The 17,890-nt window shown below is 44.1% G+C and overlaps 1 protein-coding gene across 1 annotated transcript; it reads right to left on the bottom strand.

Annotated features, from left to right (window-relative positions):
• Positions 1–1,321: 1,321 nt before the first annotated feature.
• Positions 1,322–17,387, bottom strand: srebf1 (sterol regulatory element binding transcription factor 1). Its single transcript, XM_033644260.2, has 19 exons — positions 16,641–17,387; positions 12,248–12,838; positions 10,600–10,775; positions 10,355–10,492; positions 10,037–10,255; positions 9,803–9,917; positions 9,387–9,544; positions 9,036–9,252; positions 8,766–8,950; positions 8,410–8,671; positions 7,964–8,130; positions 6,478–6,646; positions 6,252–6,360; positions 5,908–6,017; positions 4,587–4,719; positions 4,270–4,435; positions 2,930–3,145; positions 2,207–2,318; positions 1,322–1,610 (listed from the first exon to the last, which is right to left on the bottom strand). Exons 1-19 carry the CDS (start codon positions 16,744–16,746, stop codon positions 1,390–1,392), a joined length of 3,570 nt encoding a protein of 1,189 aa, XP_033500151.2. The 5' UTR covers positions 16,747–17,387; the 3' UTR covers positions 1,322–1,389.
• Positions 17,388–17,890: the final 503 nt, after the last annotated feature.

Raw genomic sequence — 17,890 nt, 5'->3', positions numbered from 1 at the left:
GTCTTTCACATTAGAGACGCACTATAAAAAAAACATACTGGTCCTGGGACAAACACACATGCCAAAGTCTTTTTTCTTTTTTTTTTACAGTCTTTAAAAATCAAGAAATGGTGGTTCTCTAGGAGCATGAAACTACAATAACTGAAAGAGCACGTGTTGCTCTTCATAATGGAGCTACAAAGGGAAACCAGGAGATTCTCTACAGGCCCTCTTTGGGAAAAAAAAAGATTTTGAAATTGTCTGTCGTTATGTAACTTGTTGCAAAAGTGCCAAAGGTTCACGTTGAGAGTTTCAGCTGTCTGTTGGTGATGCCAGAATTGGGCGCTGCCAATTTTCATATCATAGTTGTATACGTGTGCAACAGTGCAAAAGGTCAATCGAGTCAGACGACGTGACGCAAATAACTTGATACCGTCTACATTTTGACGGCCGTCGGCATGGCAACACAGTAAAGTAACTACATTATTTGGGCCCCGGTCGAAAGCTACCAGATAAAAACAGGTTTCAGGGGAAGAAAATAAGCATTTATCACTCTGCTTATGCAAAATACTGCTTAATCAAAGTTCAGATTATAAATACATTTTAAAATATGTACACAGCAAAACAAGAAATGACCTATGAAAATAACTTCATAAAGCCATGTTTATTATCTCATTGAAATAAGCCTCGCAGGGCTAGTGCAGATAGACACGGAGCTTGTAGAGCGGATCACCTCTCCTCAGATTATCAATGGTAAAAACGTGATTCGACTTTAACACTATTTGAACCTGCGGAGTGGCTTCCCACTGAACGAGCCCACGGTCAGACCAATCCGAGTTTGGTCCTCTTCCTCCCACGAACACGAGACACCTCACTCTGCAGCCAATCAGGCACTCCAACCCACTGGGTACTCCTGCCTTGGAGAAGGTGCATCTCTGTCAAAAAGATCGGGGGTGGGACTATACTGAACAAGTGCAGGGCAAATATCTCTGTCATGCTTCACACACACTCACATCATTCACACTGAATCGTCCAGTAAGAGGACGTGATGGCTCCTCTCTGTGGTCAAACTGCTGCACTGCAATCTCACGAGGGGATTCAGCTCAGTAACTGAGAAAAAAAATGCTTCCTTTATTATGGTAATAATCCATAGCAACAAGAGTGCAAACTCTACAAGTACTTCCTGATGGGGGGGTTGAGGTGGTGGGAGGGACAGTCCATGAAGAAAAATCCTGTCACTTTGATATGAATCTGTAGAGTTTAATAAATCTGTTCAATAGCTGCACGCCAAAATGCCAGAGGCCGTGTGGTTGTTGTGTCTGCGGGGGTTTCTTTTTCCATCTGTTTGTGTATTTTAGAGATGTTTCTATATACAGTGTCCATGCATGTCCCTCAGCCCCTCCCATCTCTCTAGCTGTTGGTGACGGTGGTGCCGCTGCCCAGCTTGATGATCATTTGCTGGCAGTCGTGGAGGGTCCTCTTGTCTCCCAGCTTCTCCAGGGTGCGGGCCGCGTCCGCCAGCATGCCCACCCTTTGGCCGGGAGCCGACAGAAAGGAGGGGGGAAGGTAGCGGCACGCCAGCATCACTGCCTCAGCCTGCTCCCGCTGGCCTGGCCGCGTCTCGCACTCCTCTGCACACAGAAAGACACAAAGGATGTTGTTACCGCGGTGTTTTCGGGTGAGATTTTTGATGTCATCAGCCACCAATGGCAGCTGCTTCTTGTTTAATTACTGATGGGATTTAGTGTCGTGGACAATTGGGCAAAGTAGATGTTGAGATAAGTGCAACTGATTACAGCCATTCAGCGTCTCTCAGCTCTCTACAACTTTTATTTAAAAGTTGGCAGAAGACACAAACCTACAAACTGATGCTTAGCGAACGGCAGCATCTACAGTTGAAGTTTATTAGTAGGTTTTAAATCTGCTTTAGTGCAACGTAACTGCAGCTTCGTACAAATTTAACTCTTAAAAACAATGTGTTACCTAAAACAGCACAATAAACACACACTGAGAGCCTGAACTCATCTTATCAGTCACAAATGATGTTGCCACATTCATGAGGTTGAACAGGCAATGCGTGAACAGCAGATACAGCAATTACACGCACACAAAAATCTAAATATCAAAAGCAGCAAAAAAGCTTAGAAAACAATTTCGCCTGCAGACAGAATTACTCGTGTGGAGCTCATGAAAAAATAAAACCCAACAAAACTACATCAATACACACCTGTCTTGGCTCCAGGCGTTGCCCTGCGTCGCAGCGAGCGATCCAGGAGCTGATGTGTGCGGGTGGGACTGGCCCCCGCCATCAGCCTGGCTGTAGCTTCATGAAGGAACAACTGGAGAGAGATGGAGGGAAGAGTAATGAGGAGGAGGTGGAGGGATGATGACTCATACAGAATGCTCAGCTCTACCTCAGAGAGACTTTGAAGCCTTGTGAACAATGCTGCTAAACACTCGCCTCGGGGATGTGTGTGTGTGTGTGTATGTGTGCGTTGCAACACCTCCCAGCTAATTTCCACAGAGAACTGTACCGTGGACTGCCTGCAAATATGTGCACAGGACAAATTTGGATGTATATGTGTTGTCATCGTGGCAGGTATGTGCAGCATGGAAGAATCTGTCGTGATGCCTGTGTGTGTCGATCTCCCACACGTCGGCTTAGGAGGATTTTAAGGCACATTCTGATGAGTCATGGTTTTAAGTGCTGGAGCTGCGCAGGTGTGTTCATCTTGTTTTAAGAATTCCCTGAGTGTCTGCCAATCATGTTGTGTCTGCGTGTGTGTGAGACTGAGAGGAAATCAGGTTAGAACAGTCTAGATGAAATGAAAGTTCACCTGCATGTCACCAAGACAATGAATCCCCCAAACTGCTCCCTCGCTGTGAGTCTAACCAAGCACTAGCATGAGCTAAGTAACTAAAACGTAGTGACTAAGACTGTTGTACGTACCCTCCGCATTGCAGGCCTGAAGCTGTGTGCCAGCTTGCGTAGGGAGCTGAGATCTTGCTGAAAGCCTTGGAGCTCCGGTGGGGAGGCCTGGTGGACCCCCGCGGGGCCGCTGGTACCAGTCGTCCCTGACCCCGCAGGACCCGCCCCCTGCTGCTGCAGGCGCCACACATTGGTCCTCATCACCAACAGAAGATCGCACAAGAGCAACTGGATAACCTAGAGAGAGAAATGGACGAGATCAGGATACATGTTCTGGATCAGGATCAGGATACAGTTCAGTTCGCTTCAAAAGGGGTTGGAGTTCTCTTGGAGTGTTAACATATGCCAAAATAATGCTGAATCACCTCTCTGAGACCATTTAGAGGGCTATCGTCTATCGTCTCTCCCTGCGTGCATCAGCTTTCCCTTCATCCAACGCAAACAGATACTCCACCTTGTGCCGAAATTTTGGCTTCCCCGGATATTCCTTCACCATAGCAACCAGACACAACCAAAGCATCTCAGCTGAAAAAAAAGGGTGCCGTCCCTTTTTTTGCACCTCATTTCCTTTGTGTTCGGCATTTATCAATAAGCATGTTTTTCATTTGTTTTAAAAATGTCATTTTTGTTGTTTAAAAAGCAACAATATACCTAAAAATAGCCTAACAATAACACTAATTTGCAAAGCATTTAATTTAGAGAGATAAAGTAATTTTAAAAATGGCGGTAATACCACCAATAGCACTGCTGGGACACTTCCTTTCACCACAGCACCCCTAGTTCACAATAAAATGTGTCATTATTTGCATTAAAAAAAAACAAATATTACCTACTCTGAATGATCACCAGATAAATAATAAACAGAGCTTTCACTCTACTCCCCCCCTCACTATGTGTGCGTGTTCTTCTGTTAGTGGCCCAGCTCTGTGTTGCACTGCAGGTACATTGCACTCCGCTGAGACACACATGCAATGCAACTACAATGCACCACAGCTCTGGCCGTACACATGCACACACTGAGCTACCTATCCACCAGCATCACCATCTGCTGAACGCCAGAGGGTAGGACACCGCCGTATCACAGGGAGGAGACGCTACAGGGGGATTCACGGTCTGTGGTGAAGTGTGTGTGTATGTGTGTGTGTGTGTACTGAAGTGATTATGTGTGGGCAATTTTCTCTGTTTACAATTTTATACACGCACATGTGTGGGCACATCTGTCACTGTGTGCATTCATGTGTACTTATTTTTTATATATATTTCTAATGTTGTTGCCCTCACAAAACTTGACTTTAAAGCACGCAAATCTGCAAGTGCTTGTGCCTATGTGTGTGTGTGTGTGTGTGTGTGCGTGTGTGTACCTTGTCTAAACTGGAGCTGTGGCAGTGTGGTCCTAGGTTGAGGCTGTCTCGAAGCAGGGCGCTGGCCTTGTCGCTGTAGCTCAGACTCAGCTGGCAGTTTTCCGGCTTGGACAGCAGCGCCCGCACCGCTCTGAATGTGTTCAGACATGCCTTGGGCAGAAGACTCCTGACAGAGCGAGGGGGGAAAAGAGACAGAGGACACAGGTTAAAGAAGTGGAAATGTGTGTGTCCGCAGACAAAAGTTACGCAACACACTCTCGGGCCAGGCTGCAGAGGCTCCAGGGTGTGTGTGTGTGTGTGTGTACGTTCCAACTTACTCTGCGTTCTGCAGGCTGCGGGGCAGGTGCTCAACAGTTGGATACAGTCTCTCTGCCGCAGTGTCGTCTCCTTGGAGCCAGTTGATGATCACCACGGCAACTGAGGACCACCACTTGGAGTGGGGGTCACAGCCTGGAAGTTGGAACAACAACAGTCAAAGGCGAGACACCCGCGGACAAACAAACAAACAAGCAAATATTTGAATCCCCCACTGCCCACATTCACACTTAACATGCATTAGAGTGTGCATACACACACACACACACACGCACTCGAACACACACAGACAGCTGCTGTCTGTAATTTGACCTCTGAATCAATCTGTTTCTACCCTCTGGCATAGTCACAACATGCTGAGAGAAAGCAGCCATTTTGACGACTCCCTCATGAGGGAAAACTACTCCATTTAACATTGGGCAACACACTTACACACACATACACACACACTGACTTCCAACACTATGAGCAACCTAAGGCTCTGCCAAGAAAAGTCTCCTATTAAAATCCCTGCACAGGCTCCCCTCCCCTCCCTCCTCTCAAGGTGATCACCGATTTGACAGCGCTGAAGATAGATGAAGCAATCTAGAGGATGCCTCCCGTTCACCTAGCCCCCTTTCGCTCAGATCTGTGATCAGCGAGGACAAAGGGAAGCGGTGGGAGGGTGGAAGTCAACCCCGAGGAAATCACGCTACTCAATCTCAATAGTGTAAAAATGAACTTTATCTCACCGCTTCTTACTTTGCGAGCACATTAAAGAAATCGAACCGTCGGGGCAGGTGACTGAAAGATGCAGGACAAGCAAATGCAATTCTCTCGGGGAAGATAAGTAGTAATGAAGTAAGGAGCCCCGAATCTACACTTGGATTTGTCGATGTACTCAAGCAACAGAAGTGGTTTCAGGCGGTGAGTGTTTGGTTGCCAAAGTTTTACAAGCTGTCTTTGGGCTCAGAGTCAAAAACTGCTGTCATTAGCTGCCATTAAAGTGTTTTGATGTCAAACTCTAAAAACATGCTTTGGTTTTTCAGAGCTTTCAAGATATAATGTGTGTCCAGTCCACTTTTGCACACCTGCACCTGCAAAGCTCAGTACCTATCATTACCCGTAATTATCTCTTATCCAAATTTAGACCTTCCCCAACCCGTTATCAGAAGTCCCATGACCCGACCCGTGATTAACAACGAATGCAAAGAGACACAAGTGGGTTTTGTTGCGAGTTTCCCGGTAGGTACTTGACCCGTTGCAGGACTCTGCTTTACAGTAACTGGTTTCCATCTTCCCAGACAAATTAATGTGTTGTTGACGGCGTTGTTGTTGACTTACCAGTCACAGTGGCCATGTTGGAGCCAATAGCAAAAGACTGGGAGGTGGCACCAGCCGCATCTGAAGCACTGATCAACAGCTGGAGGTACTCCAGGGCATCAGCATACTCCCTGAGCAGAGACACGCACTGGTTAATTTGCCGCCACGTGAACATATAATAACAATTTAAAATATATTATTACCAGTTTATTTTTTAATAGCCCATTATGTTGTCCTTATTGCTTATTGTCAAACAGTAAATCAACTATGAAGTTCTCATAAATACTATCAAAGTGGTACACAAATTTCAGTGAGGTGAACAGGGATCAAAAACTGGTATTTGGAAGTGTGTTTAGTTTCCTCACCCCTCGCCCTGGTTTGAGCTTTTCCCTTCGTGTGGCTGGGCAACACAGTACAGAGCTTTCTCCAGGAGGTGTTCCCTGAACGCCTGAGTCACCTGAGCCAGAGGATCCACTGTAAGAGAACCAACACACCATTAACATGACAAATACACTGCCTGAGTGTGCACATGCAAAACAGGAGTTTAGGCTTTTTGTGACAAATTGTGTACTACATTTTATCCGCACTGACCAGTATTGCCGGCCTGGCTGTAGATGCTTTCTTTAGGAGTGCTGCGAATAGCCCAGTCCCCATCCACAAAGAAGCGGTGACCGAGTGGGTGACACAACCACTGCATAGCTGGAGGCACACTGCCACTGGATGACAGGCACGCCTGGCGGGCGCTGCTCAGGAACACACGCTATCAGAATAGAAAAACAAAGTAGTCAGTTAACAGGGTTCCTACACATTTGGAATTTCAAAATTCCATACTTTTCCATACCCTAATTTCCAGAATTCTCAGCCTTTTTTTTGTTTGTTTGTTTTCCCAGAGAATATGCGACATCTGAGTAAATATATCAGTGTATCATATTTCACATCATATTTAATTATTCTTAACAGGCGATTGTAGCCAAGTACCATAATGGCATGCAAATAAAAACTCAGGTAAGTTCAATGTCTGGGCTGAGGCAAAAAGGTTGGGACTCTGGGTGCAAGCGATGCAGTAACGAGACGTCTGTGTTTTTTCCTTTCATGTGGCTCAGAATCGCCTTCTCCCCCATGTTGGCGATGCCACACAAAGCTTGCATCTAGCTCTGTGTGTGAATTGAGAATCCTTGGCCAACCAGTATTTATATACGGTATTGTCAAGCCATCCATCCAAAAACTTGCATCTACCCATTGTGAACCATATGAAGGTGCAGTGTTGGAGTGAAACTTGATACCTGGGGGGCTGGAGGAGGGTCATGGGGCAGCGGACTGGACATACCACTTGTCAATCAGGTAAAAGGGGCGGTATGTTTTCTGAGACGTTTGCTCTCACACAAGCTGTGCTTGGCCCGGCATAAAACACGATCCGGATTGATTAAATTATTTTTGGAAATACCTAATTTTCTATTTTAGAAAACAGTATTTTAGAACAGTGGTAATAGTCTGGAAACATAAATATTTTTCCATACTTTATTTTTCATTTTCCATACTTTTTAATACCTGGAAATTGATCAAATTTATTTCCATACTTTTCCATATTTTCCATACTTGCGTAGGAACCCTGAGTTAAGTTCTTCAATTGAATGTCAACAGACTTGCACAGCTTATAGGTTACTACTGATGTATCAGCAAGTCTGAAACTGAATTAACACTTTCCTAAAAGGCAACAGGTCACAACAGGTGATAAAACCTGAAAAGCATCTCCAATAATAATAATCTCCAATACTGAAAATACAAACAGACGTTGTTGCTAACGGCATAAAGCTTAAAAAGTTTTCTAACAGAAATCGCACTTGTGAACTTTGGTTTCACATTACGTACATCAATCTGCACACCATGGACTCTGCATGCACTGAACTGTGACCCCCATATTGTGACGGTTCGGCAAGAATAGATGACCCTTACGGCCCTAGTGCAAGTGCTTCTTTCTGACGGCATCCAAGCAAAAACATTTGCATAAAATATTAAATTTGTGCAATATTAATGACTGAGCGAGACGACTGTACATGTGCAGACGAAGGGTACTTACTGAGGTAAAATGCAGGATCCTTGGCAGGCTGGCTTTGACCCGTAGAGCTGCTGAGACATAGACCTCAGCCAGACTGGCTACAGGCAGACAGGAGCCAGCGCACTCTGCCAGGTTCACTGCACTCAGAGCCATGTGCACCGCTGACAGGTGGCTACCATTCAGCTTACCTGTGTGCACATATATAAGACAAGAAACAGTTACATGTGTATATTCTTTAATCACACTATTTTGCAAAGAATAACAGCGATGCAATAATCCTAAAAAGGTTCTGCAACAGTCAATAAACCTGTTATTGGCACTGAATCAGCATAACCCGACTCTTCCAGCAAAAAAAGGGGGGCTGCTCTTTAATCACCTGAGATGCTGTCACTTCAATGAGCCACCCTACAGTGTTCAGTCTCCCACACTGATTTAATTTAAAAACAGGGTTTTTCCCACCGACTAACCTGTCATGTGAAGCTGGTGCAGGCGGTGGTAAACCAGAGCGGCGTCCCGGCTGCTTTTACAGGCGTCTTCCTTCAGGGGGCGGTCAGATCGTAGCCCTCCGGCCCTGGCAGCCAGCCAGCGGCCCACCCAGAGGCGCTGCAGACAGAATCTTAGCAGGGACCAGAGTGCGGAGCATGCCAGGTCCAACTGGGAGATGGGTAAGGGACGACCAAGAGCCTTTAGACAGGTCCACAGGTTCTGACTGGCCTGGGCGAAATCTCCCTGGAGAGGGTGAAAGAGATCCGTGATGATGAGGAACAACAGATAATAATATTTAATTTGGATTTGTTTGTATTGAGTAAACAAAAAAACATACTCTAGCGAGGTCCAGGTCAGCCTGCTTGCGGTGCCTCCAGAACAAGACAGACGATCCAGAGTGTGGTCTGGTGACAGGCTCTCCGTACACTAACAGTCGGATCAGAACCCCTGACACCAGAATACCGTTGAGCAGCCACACCAGTATAGTCGGCAGCATCCAGTCCATCCAGCCCCACGAGTCCGCTACAGAGAGCACATTTCATTTAATATTTTGGAGTCATCATTTTGAAATCAGCGCCTTACATCATCTCAAAACAGCTCATTTTACCTGCGATCTCCACACCCAGCATGGTTCTTCCTGCATGATGGGTGGCAGTGGCGGCTGCGCTTCCAGCCGAGCTGCTGCTGGATGAGCAGAGCAGGGCGGCCAGCGGGTTGAGGGAAAGAAAGAGGAAGGTGAAGGCACACAACGCCATGCGGGAACGGTCCAACATACCGCCAGCGCTGCCTCCTGCTGCTGATCTGTCTAACACGCCCACGCTCGGCTGATGAGCAGAACAGAGACCAGAGAGATTTATGAGACAAAAGTGTAGACATAGACGAAATACAGCAGTGACTGATTGAGGATTTAACCTGCTGACTATCTACTATACTGTATGCATCTTGATGGGTTACATACCTTAGTGTCTTCCCCCATGGGACTGTCAGGCTCTGAGTCACTGCCACAGTGTGAGAAAGAGGTGGGGGAGCCCACGTCAGAGGCTGGCGGGGTGGGCAGCTCGTTCTTCACATCAGCTGGTCCGTCCACCTCCATGGCAACCAGGTCCTTGAGAGACTCTGGACGAAAGAGGAAAAGTAAAGACGCAGAGAGCAGTTAGAGGGTCAATCAGTGGAACAAAAGTAAAGACATCCTCAACTTTCAATTCCACTTACTCAGAGGCTACAGACGACCAGTTTCACTTTTGGGATAACAGTAGCTATCAATAGACCTCATCACAAAAAAGGTCAACTGAATGATTTATTTTCAAGGAGCTGAAATAAACTGCAGTGGAGCCGTTATGAAATAAAGCAGAGAGAGAGATTTTAAGCACGTACTGTTTTTCTGGGCTGCCATTTTATAAGCCATGTTCTCCTGCTTGAGTTTCTGGTTGGACTGCTGCAGGTAACGGATGTAGTCGATGGCTTTCCTCAGCACTGCAGACTTGTTGAGCTATGAGAAAGTGCAAACAAATCATATAAGATGAGGCTCCTCTTGTCAATGTTGCTGATTGCCAGATTTTTCTTTAACATGGAGAGACTGCAATAAAATTAAATGATACTCTTCCCTACCTTGGCCTCAGTGCCAGCCACCAGATCTTTGAGCTCGATGATCTTATCATTAATAGAGGAGCGGTAGCGCTTCTCGATGGCATTGTGAGCCGTGCGCTTCTCGCCCTTGTGCGGCTGACCTGCTGGCTTGCCGGTGATAGCGATGCGGTTGATGGGCAGCTTCTCAGTGTCCACCATGACGGGCACCGTGGTCAGGATGGTGCCACTGCCCATAAAAGCCTGAAGATGCAAATAAGGTGGCAGAAAATAAGGAAGACAGTTACCTAAAGAATGCACAGTGATCTTTTCTTAATACTGACTTGCATGTGATGTGCCTACCTGCAGTGAAGTGCTCTGTACTGGGGTGGTGGTGGCCAGCGATGTGGGAGAGGCCATAGTAGTGACAATACAGGGGTCGTGCTTCAGAGTGGTCAGCAGCAGAGAATCAGCCTTGATGAACTGGGGCTGCAGCAACACCTGAGAACACACACAACATACAAGTAAAGATACCCAGCTCTGCTTTTGGTTTTATAGGATTTACTAAGTCCACTCAGGCTCATTCAATGCCAGTCTAAAACACTTACAGGTACTTGCTGTACGTGTGGTGCGATGGTTTGAACCGGCGGGCTCGCCGACGTGGCCAGGAGAGGAGTAGTGGTGGTCAGCCCTTGGAGCTGAGCCTGGATGGTGACTGGCTGAACAGTTGGAGGTGATGATGACAGGATGGTGGTGGGTTGGCTCACAGTGCTGGGACTGCCAGCTGGAAAATTAGAGTGCAAAAGATGTTGTCAGCCCTTAACTCAAGCGTGTATAATTGTAAGAAATATCCATGACAGCAACCTACACCTGCTTTTTAGCAACTGCACACTTGATTTAACTTTTAAATCTAGTTCTACAGTGCATGACAAAAATGTCCCAGTATTCTTTATACACTGTTAATCATTTGGGCATTTCAGAAATTTGAGTGGCATCACATTCCAGCACTCAAACAACAAACCTCTACAGCGAGTCTGTAGTTGAATATGATACAAGAAGAAATAATGGGCCACCAAATACACTGCATCTGTACATGTTACCAGCCAATATCAGCTTTAAAAAGCAATTTCAAATAGGTCCAGTATTCTTTATACTAGGGTGATGTGTCGGTTTGTGAACACGTATGCGATCTTTTAATTTTAAAGGAGCAGTGACTGGGATTTAGTGGCATCTAGCAGTGAGGACTGCAAATTGCAACTTAAATATTGTCCTGTCTGGGCTACTGTAGAAACACTATGGTGCAACATGGCAGACTCTGTAGACAAGGACCTGCTCCCTATGTAGATATAAATGGCTCGTTCTACAGGTAATGAAAACACGACGATTCTTTATTTCAGGTGATTCAACATTTAAAATAGCATACTTTTTCTATTATATACCATTTCTGCCAATATTTCTTCCTAAATCCTTCACACTAAAGCTTATAATACCTACACCAGCATTTGTACTAAGACAAAAACATTCTGGTATTGACCTATGAAGCTGAGAAAATGTTAGATATTTGTACTGGTTTAAACACATCATTATTTATTGTTGGTTATTGATAGAACTCTACTACACCTGACACTGTGCAAGCCATTATCTATTTGTTTGTAGGCCAATAGGTGACACACAATCTCACTGGACATGAGTGATAGCAACATTCAGTGTGTCACCTTATGTTCCTTATCAGTTCCAACTGGGCTAGACGCTGAGATCACCTGTCAGTACCAGGGTCAGGGAGTTTTAAAGGAGCAATAAAGATTTATTGCCTCTGAGACAATTCAGAAGCAGTGTTTAATTTATTACTTTTCACCCACAACAAAAACCCCCTGCAACAATCAGGTGTCAACGTTTTCAGTGGACGCGGCTGCGGCAGATATGCAGCTATGCCATATGTACATATACAATGGGTGCCACCCAGACAAAGCATTTTCATTTAGCTCACAGACTTTCATGCTGCCGAGCAAAGTCTATTAGATTAGGATTTGGATACGAGATCAGATGAGGTTGAATAGCCTGCTGTCCTAGCTTGGTAAATGCAATACACGTGAAGAGACATCTTGGTGTGCAGTGGTGTTTCCAAACTACACTTGTATAAGAAGTTCTGCTTTTAACTAAACTGAGACTAGTATTGTTATCCATCTAAAACTATTAATACTAGTTTAAAGAACTCAAAAAGATCTCTATTAGGCATCATCATCAGAGACTGCTTACCTGTGTAGCCGTTCTGGTTGCTGTAGTTGGTCCGGACCTGTTGGGGCTGAGCCTGAAGCTGTGTCTGCGGCTGCGGCTGAGGCTGAGGCTGAGGTGGAGTCTGGGGAGCAGGCGAGGTGAAGAGAGCCTGGGGTGTGGCGCTGAAAGTTGGGTTCGGTGCTGGTGAGCCATGAGGTGACGCTGCCTGAGCCGTGGCAGGCGGGCTGAGAATGGGTTGGGGCTGCTCCACCTGGGGCTGTCTGAGGCTCTGAGCCTGCTGTGGGGATGACGGCTGCTGCCTCTGCGTGGAGCTGGGCACCTGGGCCAGGGGGGACTGCTGGAAGGTGGGAGGCTGGAAGGCTTTGTCCGGGGTGGATGAGCTACGGGTGATGGGAGGGCCCAGGAGTGCATCCAGGTGGGGGCTACTGCTTAGGATGGAAGAGGAAGATGAGGGTGGAGTTGGAGGTGTGGTAGTGGCGGTTGGAAGGGCAGATGAGGTGAGGGACTGAGTCAGACCAGGATGCTCTTGGCTGGGAGGAGGTGCTGTGTATGGAGGGTTATCAAACAGTCCTCCAAACTCCATGTCCTGGTTGCTGATGAGCTGTAGCATGTCTGAGGAGGGGGAGAAAGAACGGAAATCGTCACTGCTACTGACCAAGTAGGAAAAAATATAACTTTCCAAGTAGGGCTGCCACTAACGATTATTTTCATTGTCGACTAATCTGTCGATTATTTCTTCGATTAGTCGACTAATCATTTCATCGAAAAATGTGTTAAAATGTTGAAAAATGTCGGCCTGTCTCGCCCAAACCCCAAAATTACGTCATCTGATGTCTTGTTTCATACTCACGCCAAAGGATTTTGGTTCACTATCACGGGAGAGTGTGTAAAGCTGCCAATGTCTGAACGTAAGAAGCTGCAGTAAGAGTATTTTGGGGTACTTTTTTAGTACTTTTCTATGAAAAATGACTCAAACCGATTAGTCGACTACTAAAATAGTCACCGATTATTTTAATAGTCGATTAGTCATCGATTAGTCGACTAATCGTGGCAGCCCTATTTCCAAGATAACAGAAATCTGCAGCTCTGAATTGGAACTAGTTAAATGTAGGACACCTGGACATTTCTTGAAAAGCATGGTTTACAGTTTGGCTTATTGAGTACTGAAAACAACTTCTCCATAGCAAACTGGATCTTCTGCCTTTCCATCTATACTGCTAACTCATGCACCAGCCCACATGCACACTGTTTATGGTGTAACAGCACTCAAAATTACTACAGAGTAGTAAAGCTGCAAAAATGATCACTGTGTTCAAATAACTTCACGTAAGAGGGACATACAAACAAAGCTTTCACTGCAGCGTGCAATAAGAATGCATCATTTTCCCCCAAAACCAATGTCAGAATATAAAACTCAAAAGCAAATAAAGACTAAAACATTCATAATTCAAACTGGTGAAAAAAGGAGAATATTTCTATTCTTCTTTATTTAGCATTTTCCCCACAAATGGGGAATACTGAATAGTCTAATTTGTGACAAAGATTATCGGGGCAGTTTGAAATTACTAGAATAAAAGCAGTTTTTGCCTGAAGCACATTTTTGCTGCTTTTCATAATCAATAAATATGAAATGTTTTAGAACCAGGATTTAGTAGGAACCAAAATTGAATTTGAATGGATACATTTTGGATATATTTTTATTTGAATGTTAACTCAGGGCATTGCTGTAAAAGAGCTAAATGCTCAGTCAATTTTCCCTGAATAAACAATGGTTGAATTAATTATAAGATGCATATTAAAAGGCTTTAATGGGACAATGATGACTTTTTTTTCTTGATTCATACCAGAGAACTGCAGAATGACTGTAGTAAACATTAATAATAAGAGAGTGAGACAGTGCAGTCGGTACTGGTGTATCGATACTGCAGAAAATGACTGCTGAAACAGATTTGCTAAACAGCTCAGTGAGCCCCGATTCAGACAAGTGTTGAAGGAAATGTGGCCCACACACTGGAAACCACTTAATATTTTTGGTCCTGTCCCAAGTTAAGCAACTTTTAGAAGGACATGTTAGATGCCCTGAGAGCAGTGTTGCATCAAAATATCCCCAAAGATCCAGAGGTGATTGTCCTCGGAGCAATCCCTGAAAGGTTTGAGAGGAGGGCAAAATTGTATCTATTACAAATCCTCTTGGGGGCTGCGATTAAATGTATCACAGTTAGATGGTTGAATCCTGAACCTCCAACATACAACATCAGGATTAAAAAATAATGGGAACTGTATGCGATGGAAGGATCACATATGGATTTAGGTTGCAAATTCATAAAGACATGGAGTCCTGTAATGAGTTTGTTAATGCAGTGAGGGAAAGCTAAAATCCATATCTCCCTTCTATTCTCACTTCTATATTTTTAAGTTCACTCTATTTTTTTTATTTACATTTTTTTCTTTTTTCTCTCCTTATTTCTTCTCTTTTTACTCAAGAGTATATATGTGGTCAAACAGGTATATTTGTATGTACACATACACACATTATTTTTTATGTATCATTATTATTGGTATCACGTTTTTCTTTCTTATTCCTCACAAGTCTGAATCTCAAGAACATCTTATCGCACTTGAACACTTCACCGTACTTGTCTTACACCGGGATTGATGTTATGGCAGCTGAAAACTTTGTACATTTAATCAAAGTACTATGTACTACCATGTGTGAGCTATGTAAAAATTATATAGCTTGTATAAAATGCTGAAGTTGGAATAAAAAGTGAGTTCAAAACAAAAATAAGAATGGATATGTATTGATAACTTCAACAACACTTCTATAAACACAGCAAAGCCTTGCACATGAGACAAACACACCAACAGGTTCACATATACCATACTATCTAGAATTAATGTTAGTCAAGCCATGTGCCATCAGACTATTTATAGTATTCCTGCGGCTGTGGGCTAAAGTGCTACAAAAGATGACAAAAATATATGAGTCATCAACTTTATTACATTATGGTCTCTCAACTCTTGCCTCAAGCGTTCCCATTATCATGTTATAAGCATGTGAGATGCAAATTATATTTTTCCCCACACAAACTGCTGTGGCATTAATGCTTTTAAATTCATATTAGACATATCAGTGCTTTCAATGCACTGTTATATTCTGCTGAAATATACCAAATTGACAAATCGCGTTCAAGCCTCTAATTTTGACCTCATGAAGCTCAACAGGATTATAATGCAAAAAAAAAACCTGACACTGTGTGTGTATGTTGTGTCTGCAGTGAAACGCAGCACCCTGGATTTGTAGTCCAGTGTTTTGTATGAGGTGATCGCTCTTGACCAATCAGAGCGCGTCTCAGAGACTTGCTATGCCGATCAGCCCAAGACAGGAAAGAGAGGGAGCGCTGTCTGTGGCTCCGCGCGAGGTTACCATCGAGCAGCATCACCGAGGGTTACTGTCGGTCAAAATTTGGGAAGATGACGAGCACGTCTCCGGAATATGTAATACCAACCAGAATTTTCGCAGTGTTGCTTTGCACTAATATTATCATAAAAATTCATATTAGATACTAGTGTAAAGCCTCTGTAGGAAACTGAGAATATTACACCACTGATATGTCTAATTAAATGCTTCCCTTACTCTGCATCCCTACATTACATCAAACGAGTGATGGAAATGTGACCATAGCACACAAAAAACTCACATTACAACGCCAGTTTTTTAATAACGTTCCAGTAGATGCAAACAAGCACGCGTTTACAATAAACATTAGGAAAGCCGAAAGGTGTCAGTAGAGCACATTGTTAAAATATTATTTTATGTCTCGACAAAAATATATACAAAAGATTTGAGAAGTCGGTCATTTGAGGCACTGTGAACTCAATAAGGAGGAATGAACGACAGTAACCTCTGTCTGTGGAGCAGGCTGGGGGCGGGGCGCACTCACGACCATTAGCAGCACGTTAGCCTCACCTATTAGCACAGCTAACCTGCTTTAATGATCTAATAATCGATTATTTATCGCTCCTATTGAATGGAAATGAGTTCTGATAGTGCAAGAAGCAACACTGTGAACAAGCCAGCCTATTATCACCTCTGCTTGCCTCCATTATAAAAAAAGAATGAAGAATAACGTTACTGTTGCTAGCTAGCTAAACGGTTAGCATTAGCTAGTCTAGCTAGTGATGGCTGATGGAAGCTACGCTGTGAGCATTGTAAGTTGGTCACTGGTGAGGTTTGCGGTGTATGTTGGTATAAATTAGGTTTTTAGATATTAAACACAGGAGGCAAGTCAAACTTAACACACATGGCATGCAGGAAGTAACGTTAGCTTTAAGTTACAAGCAGTGTTGTTGGTTTAGCTCTTTAGCAAACATTAAACTGGATTAACGGTCAAACACTGTTACATTTTCTTACCATCAATGTCGCTTAAGAGGGCCGTGTCAATATCGCTGGGGTCATTAAGCGACAGCGTTGGATCCAGGTTATCCAACGAGGGATCGTCAAAAGACAGACTGTTCATCTTCACTCTTGTGTCTGGCCTTCCAATGTAGACTTGAATAGCTGTTGAAATCGCTCCGAGGGGAGAGGGGGAAATCGCAAACTTCTCACGTCCCTACATTTGCTAACGCATCACACCCCGAGTCTTCGTTAAAAAATACGCGCAAAGTGAGCTGTAACTTTTTAATTGATGTGTCAACTAACTACTCACTCCGAGCCCCATGATCGTCCGGGGAAACTTGTCAAACCAAGCCAAACACTGAGGCTCATTCAGCACTAACCTGCTTACGGCGGCAGCCGAAAGAACCCACCTAGCCGACTGTGATTGACAGGCGCGTCAGCCAATCACTGGCTTTGTACTGGATTACCACGTCCCCTGTTTCTCAGGGTTGTTTTGATTATTTGACTAAAGGGGTGACAACATGTGGAGCATGTGTCAAAATTATATAACACAAGAATGTACAGTGAAACATCATTATTAAAGTACTTAATAAACTGGTGTAACGGCGCCGAAATACTTCTAAGGATCTGATTTAAATGTACTATTAAATTATTAACTACACAGACAAAGTTTGATTTATTCCATATATAATAATTTAACCCGTGCTATCCATTCTAGTCTTCTCCGTCCGTGTTAATATCGGATATATATTTCCCCAAACTGTGTATTTTGAAGGAGACAGCATGGATATGTTTATTGTGGGCTTGCCCCCAACAGCCAATCAGAGCCGAGCGGGCGTGAGCTCCTAAAAAGCAAGTTTGTTTGAGCGGAAGAAGCGGCTCCTCCTGTAGAACCAGTGAAATCGACCAATGGGAAGCTCGGGAGCCGAGTGGGGTGATCTAACGTCACAACTCTGGGACTAGTGATTACATCATGTGTTTCTATCTTAGAACAGCGGCAGCAAAAGGGAAATAACCTGGAGAGAAACATTGACATCCATGGAGGGATACAGGTGGCCAAATAGAATTAAAAATAAGCAAATTTTAATTATTTGCCAAATAAATCTATAATAAATACATAATCAATTTACTCAGTACAGTTATACATTTATTTTAGGGTTGTAAAGTAAGGCTTCTTGCAGTAAACAACACCCTTTAAATGATTAATAATGTAAACAACTTGCAATGGAAACTTGGTTTTCAGGTCAGCATCAGCTAAATTAACT

The sequence above is a fragment of the Epinephelus lanceolatus genome, chromosome 18 (assembly GCF_041903045.1).
Source record: "Epinephelus lanceolatus isolate andai-2023 chromosome 18, ASM4190304v1, whole genome shotgun sequence".
NCBI lineage: Eukaryota > Metazoa > Chordata > Actinopteri > Perciformes > Serranidae > Epinephelus > Epinephelus lanceolatus.
This window is presented reverse-complemented; position numbering and strand designations above follow the sequence as displayed.